The sequence below is a fragment of the Sinocyclocheilus anshuiensis genome, unplaced genomic scaffold (genome assembly GCF_001515605.1).
Source record: "Sinocyclocheilus anshuiensis isolate Anshui unplaced genomic scaffold, SAMN03320099.WGS_v1.1 scaffold272, whole genome shotgun sequence".
NCBI classification, from domain to species: domain Eukaryota; kingdom Metazoa; phylum Chordata; class Actinopteri; order Cypriniformes; family Cyprinidae; genus Sinocyclocheilus; species Sinocyclocheilus anshuiensis.
This window is the reverse complement of record NW_015554117.1, coordinates 436,204-443,703: the sequence shown is the minus strand read 5'-3', so window position 1 is coordinate 443,703 and position 7,500 is coordinate 436,204. Positions and strand designations below refer to the sequence as shown.

The window sequence follows — 7,500 nt, the reverse complement described above, 5'->3', positions numbered from 1 at the left end:
CTTTTAAGGAAGATGCTTCAGAGTCCAGCGGTGGGAAAGAGTACCTTCATTCTCAATCGTGTCGACTGCATCATTGACCAGCCGAATTACCGTCACTATGGAAGCTTGGAAAGAGAAAGCAATGAAGACCAGTCAGAAACGTTCACACGCACGTTCACACGCGCTCACACACACGCACGCACAAGAACCAAACTGAGCCACAGACCAATCAAACAGAAGAATCAACTCCACAATATCCGTAACACTGTTGGTCCACTGCAGAAGCTTCTGTGGCCTGATTGGCTGCAGATGAAATTAGATGTGACCAATGAAAGGCAAGCATGACATCATTCCAGCGAATCTGAGAAGAGATGGTGATGATGTGATCAACACATACACACGCACGCACGCACACACACGCACGCGCACACACACACGCATGCACGCACGCACACACGCACACATCTTTTCACAAATTTACGAGATGAGTGTAAATTAAAGTCACTACAACGTTTTAAATTAAATATATCAATTAAAGAATAATGGCAGAAGAAGACTGGTGGAGACAAACTGACAAACGGTTTGACCAATATTTTTTACTGATATTCACACTTTTCTACTTAACCAGCTAATTTTTTAATACAAGGTCATCCGATAAATGTCCTCTGGTGAGTTTCTAAAGCATAGCATCCTACAATACATGTGTGTTCAACAGGATTTAAAATTGTAATGTTTGCATAAATTATATATTTTAATTTAATTAATTTAATTACCTATTTAAATAACAGTCATGCACGCCTAAGTGAGATGTTTCAATTATTTGTTACTATTTATTATTATTAAATGATATACATTTTAATTTTTTTAATAATAATAATTCTTAATTTATTTACATGTTTTGAATTTTCCTAGTATAATTATTTAGTGTGGTTAGCCCAAGATTTTAAGCAATAATTAAAATCAGTTTGTATGACTTTTTAAAATAACAGTCATGCATGTTTAAGTGAGATATGTTCATTATTTATTTATTATTATTAATGACATATTTTAGAATTTTTTATATAAATTATTATTATTATTAAAATATTCATGTACATATGTTCTAATGTTCAGTCTTATTTTGTATGATTATTTGGTGTCATTAACAGATTTAAAGCAATAATTAAAGTATATTAAAGTATAATGAACAATTTGGCATATTGATTATTAGACAGTTAAACAAACAAAAAAATCTTTATCTGTATCAGTACTAATAATAATAATAATAATAATAATTATATATATTAAAATCGGTAGACCTTTAAAAATGGGTATTTATTATTATAAATCATAACAGTGAATGTTGATTACAGAATTTGATTGTTTACATTCTGTCCTGTTGATAAAGCAATAAATCTTGCCAGAAAATACTTTTACCCATTATAAGGCAACAGGTCAGTGCGACAAAACTACAGTTCCCATGATTCTCTGCTGTAGATTTGAGGTTCATTCATGTCTCATAACTCAAACGCTTTGAGACAATTTACGAAGTGTAAGTTCGATACTAAGGTATTAAATGATGATTAATAAATTAGCAAAAATGAAGAATCAATTGTAAACCTTATGCATATATTTTGCTGTATTAATATAGTTTGTGAAAAAGAGTATCAGGTCAGGGACTTGAAAGCAGCAACACACACACAAACACACACACCTCTCACAACCATCTCATAAATAAATTTTTTTTTTTTTACTAAATTTACAAATTGGCGACGAGGATGACTGCATGAAGAGTTCTGAGGAAAGATGCATGTTGTTTTATCCTTTCACGATGAGCAGGAGCAACAGTAAACACACACACACACACTTACCGTTATCATCACAGGAATCAGACTGAAAGGAGCTCAGCGACTGGACCTCGGAGTTGCTGCCCTTGTTACTGCCAGAGAAACATGTGACTTCTTCCAGCAAATCCACTTTACCTGAACACAAAGATCAGGACATCAACCAATCACAGCCTAACTTACAGTAAACACACACACACACACACACACACACACACACACAGACACACACACACAGACACACACACACACACGCGTTTTGTGAATCACAGCTGTGGGCGAATCTCCATGCCATTCTGTATCCGAGAAGTCCTCTCTCTGATGTTTGCCTTTTAATTTCTTTCTTTTCCCGGACATCTTTCCTTTGATCTTTCCTCTAATGGTGTCACGGAAACGGCTGCTTAGAACAGCTGCATATAACTGTCTCACTTTGTATTTCACAGGTGGAGATTTTTAAGACCTAAGAGGGTTTGAACAGAGGACACCACAAACCACAAGAAAATGAAAAATGAAGTAATTATGGGCGGTAAAGAGCCTCGGAGGATTCAGATGAGGGAGAATTTAATACCAGAGTAAAAATGGCTTTTGCCATCAACTTCTCCACTAAACGGACCCCATATACATACTTCCATAACTGCTCTCCTCTCAGTATTTATTGATGTGAAGATTTATATCGAGTCTTAAGGGAAATGCTTTTTATTTGGACTTTTCCCATTGTTTTGACTCTCAAAAGCACTCCGGTGGGCCGCTCACGGATCGCCTGATGCATGCACACAAAAATGGCAACCAGTTACAATCTGGTTATTGGTTCTTGAGGAAATAAAGTCATGTTTAAGATCCCAGGCTGCTACAGTAAGCGCGTTTCCATTACCCTTCAAATTGCGCAAATTGAAATTGCGAATTGAAAATACGCCTAATGGAAACGCGTCAATTTCGCAAAAATGCCCATATATCGCAAAAAAGTTTTTACGCTCGCATGAGGTGGTTTTTCAGGCAATGCGAAAAAGGAATAATTCGCAAAACTGCAATGGAAACGGCTTTTTTTTGGCATTTACAGGTCACAGGTCAGGTTCTTCAATGTACTAAAACCTCCAAGAAACACATCATACGTGGCCGCTATCCAGTATAAGGGGCTTTCCCTACCATTAATGCTTAGACAATTTACACTGCACACGTCTGCGCATTAGTCGCATAACGTTGGTTAATGGAAACGCCGTCATTTCGCAATACTTTTTTATCGACATTTATAAAATATCGCCAAAGTTTTGTGCAAATCTGTAATGGAAACGCGCCTAGTGAGAGTCAACGCAAAAGTTTGGGGTCAAAAAAACTTTTTTTTTTAAAGAAATTAATACTTTTATCTAGCTAGGATACATACAATTGATGAAAAGTGAAGGAGAAAAGTGAAACAAAACATTTTGGAACAAACTATGGAAGCCTGTTTCTGCCATGTGAAATTATAATTAACATTTGATCTCAAAATTCTTTTTACTCAGAATTCAGATTTTTTTTCCCAAATTTACATCTTGCAATTCTGAGTTTATATATCCCAATTCTGGCTTTAGATCTCGCAATTCTGGGTTTACTTCTCTGACCTGTAGAAAAAAAGTCAAGAATTGTGAGATATAAACTCGCAATTGTCTTTTTTTATTCAGTGGCAGTTGCATGATTTTGCCTGGAGCGAGAAACGTTTTTTTTTTTTTTTAATCAGAGGGTCAGCATGTTCTGGCTGAGATCGCTCCCAAAGCACTCCATCACAACCACAATACACTTTAACATCTGCAACTGATGTCAGCAATAACACACACAATTTGAAATAGACTACTAACAGTGTGAATAAAAGAAGATGGAATTTGGGAAATATTAATTGGGAAATATAATGTCTAGTAAAAATGAATGACGGATGAATGAGCAATTTGAAATAATAATAATAATAATAATAATAATAATAATTTTTCTTTGAATATTCTTAAAAATTTTTTTAATGGATATATGCTAAATGTATTGCAAAAGCACATATGCAACCTTACTATCCTTTTTCAGCTATTAATATTAAACTAATTTAATATATGAAAACAAAATTATGTTTCTAAATATTTTTGAATGGAAAAAAGTCTGGGAAACATATTACTGGAAAAATTTATTAAATATACAAAATGTTTAGTGAATATTAATTTAAAACGACAACAACAATAATAATAATACATTGATTTTTTCTTCATTTGGGGTTCTTTTTTTAAATGGATAAAAAAACCCTGCAAAATTAAGAGTTCGTTTATACATGCAATATTACAATTGTATTTATCATTTCTGCTATTTATATTACAATCATATATGGCATTAATATTATATTGGTAACTATGTTTTATTTTTAATAAAATAACAATAGAATTTGTGAAATAGTACTACAGAGAAAATGATCAAATATACCAAATAAAATTAATTAATGATTTGCTGTTGATTATTTGATGTGAATGATGTTGACATTATTATTTTTTTCAAATTAAAAGTTGGAATATACATGCACAGTTACTATTGTTCGTCTACTATTAATATTACATTCATATAATATATCCAAATTATATTTATAATAAATGTGTGGAGCAGTAACTGGGTGGAAAATCTGCTATGGAGTGAAATCGGAGTGAGATTTCTTTAAGCTGTGCTCTAGCTGCAAATGGAAATGCTGGAGTGGATTCGGAGCGGAGCGATTAAAGAACGCCGAGTAATCATTGTCACTGCAATCCGCTCTCATATTCTGAAACGCACACAAACACAACAAAGATATTACAGATATATGTCTCACCCTCCTCTTCCCAGGGACTCTTCCGTAGGGAATCACAGTCAGACCGGCACGGCGAAACGGGTGGCAAATTTGGTGCCACGCTGCACACGACCACGCCCCTCCGGTTGGTCCCGCCCAGTATCCGTGGCGACTCAGATGGATGGAAAGTGCTCATTTCCGTCAGCTCCATGCCTCGGCCGTCACCTGGCCGCTTTTCCAGGGTTCCCCGAGTGTCTCCGGGAAAACACGGTGTGTATGCCATCGGCCTGACGGGGACCTGAGGAGGACCCGAAAGACTTCCTTCCATGTACAAGCTGATTGGCTCTCCAATGGCGCAGCGTAGCGGTGGATAGTGCCCACCGTTGGCTTTGTGCAGCAGGGCAGCCGTAGCCGGATCCTGAATCATGGAAAGGTTATTCCGCGAATAGCTCTTCTGGAATACCTTCTTCCGGAAGGCGATGAATAGGAGGATGAGGGTGAGGATGAGGAAGAGCACGACGGCGATGCCGATAAGCTCCTCCTTCCCGACGTAGGCGTGGCCAGCCTGCATATCCGGAACAAGCACGGGACGAACGGAGCAAGCGCTGCCCACGAAACCCGGCGTGCAGTTACAGTAGAAGGAGCCGAAAGTGTTGACGCACACGCCGCCGTTCTCACACAGCTCGCGTTCACACTCGTTCACATCCTCTTCACAACTGCAGAGGAGAAATAAACACTCGCTGGTTACTGTGGCCCGCTGGGTTTTTACTGCATCAGTTTAGTGTCCTTGGCCCGCTGTAAAATTTATTGTGACTTGGCAGAAATGCATCAGTCTATAAAAAAACTGACATTGTGTCTGAAAGCAGGCATGATGGGATACGTTTACAGCCTAAAGTAATCCGTCTGTCTACAGTGAAAGTGAAAATGCTGGGTGACACCACACAATAACAGCCTATTAGAATAGATTTTTATTAGACATTTGGAGAAGGATTTTGGAGCTGTGAGATTTCATGGAAACCAAGCAAACTGTCACAGCTGGTTAGGAGGACAAAAAAAAAAACCTTTTTTTTTTCAGCCATTTTTGGGAGCTAATCACCATGTTTCAAAGAGTCATTAAAGACAATGTGAAATCAAATGCGACTTTTTTACTCCCATAATAAATATTGCTGGGCTTTTTCATAAAACTTTAATCAAAATACATCTTTCACTGCTTTATAAACAAGTTTAGAGGCAACCAAGGCTACACAGATGAGAAAAAATATATTAATACAACAAAATTAAAATAACTGTGTATATTTTTTATATTTAATATATGATATAAATTATATATAATTATTATAAAACAATTTTTTTTATAAAAATGTATATAGATATATATAGATAGATATTTTAGTATCATTGATATACTACAATAGTTTTTAGCATTTTATTTTTATATTTACCAAATACACAAAATAATGTTCTTTTTTAGCAACATCGTATGACCCCTTTAAAGTGTTCTGATGTCTGTTTGTATTTGCCTCAGCAGTGCTAAAAGACCAAATAAAAGTGTCTGTGGTCTGTAATGAACTACATTAGCATAAACCAAGAGAGACTGCAGCAGTATAATCTCCTCCATGCAGAGAGAGAGGCTTGAAACTATCTTTAAAAAAGACTAACGCTGCTCACATGCAGATAGATTGATGCCACCATCTTGTGGCCACAAATAGCGCTACAGTTCCATTCAGCGAGGACAACTGAGAAAAATACATTACACCGACTGCATAAAAATGTACAAGGAGAACATGTAAGTATGAATATGTATGCAAACATGGCAAACAAGTCAGTGCTAAGCCTGTGCCAGTTTTTCATGGTGTGCTGCCAACACAAACAGACTCGTGTACATGTTTTAGAATGGAACAGATGCTGGTTATTAAATTCTGTTCGCAGCTCTTGACTTTGGAAAGTTTATAGGGTTAGTTCACCCAAAAAAGAAAATTCTGTCATTAATTACTCACCCTCCTGTTGTTCCAAACCCGTAAGACCTTCATTCATCTTCGGAACACAATTTAAGATAATTTTGATGAAATCTGAGGGCTCTCTGACCCTCCCATAGACAGCAAGGTAACTACCACGTTCAAGGTCCAGAAAAGTACCAAGATGATCGACAAAGTAGTCCGTGTGACATCAGTGGTTCAACTGTAAAGTTACGAAGCTACGAGAATACTTTTTTGCGCAAAGAAAACAAAATTAATGACAGAATTTTCATTTTTGGGTGAAATATCCCTTTAAGTTCATCTATCTAATTGACTACCTACATCAAAAACACACACAAAAAATAAAATCACACAATATTTGGATGCTTGTTTACTAACCTATATATATATATATATATATATTTGTGTGTGTGTAGAGAGAGAGAGAAAGAGAGGGAGAATATTGACCTGTTAATATATGAAATATTAAAATAATACAATAATATATAATAATAATAATATGTTATTATTATATAATAAGATATAACATATAATAATAATAATAATTATTATTTTTTATAGTTAAGGTTAAATTTAATAATTTTATATTAATATATGTTAAAATTATGAACATTATTATAAATTTAAATATACATATACCTCTGGTGTCATTATTTTGCTAATAACTTTACACTTTTACAATAAATTATATTTAAAAATGTCTATGTTTAAAAATATTACCTATCTATTTATCTGTCTATCTATCTATAGAGAGAGTGAGAGAGATAGAATATAGACTTGGTAATATATGAAACATAAAATATAATAATAATTATTATTAACAACAAGTCCAAATTGAATAATTTTAAATTGATCTATGCTACAATTATTACAATTAATTACATTTGAATATACAGGTGCATCTCAATAAATTAGAATGTCGTGGAAAAGTTCATTTATTTCAGTAATTCAACTCAAA

General features: G+C 34.9%; 1 protein-coding gene across 1 annotated transcript in view; it reads right to left on the bottom strand.

Annotated features, from left to right (window-relative positions):
• fat3a (FAT atypical cadherin 3a) overlaps nt 1–7,500 on the bottom strand; it is an 89,836-nt gene that overhangs the window by 5,977 nt on the left and 76,359 nt on the right. Inside the window, exons 26-28 of the mRNA XM_016462347.1 lie at nt 4,609–5,282; nt 1,830–1,940; nt 45–104 (exon numbers count right to left, since the gene is read on the bottom strand). Coding sequence (XP_016317833.1) covers nt 45–104; nt 1,830–1,940; nt 4,609–5,282 — 845 coding nt within the window. The remainder of the gene's footprint in view (nt 1–44; nt 105–1,829; nt 1,941–4,608; nt 5,283–7,500) is intronic.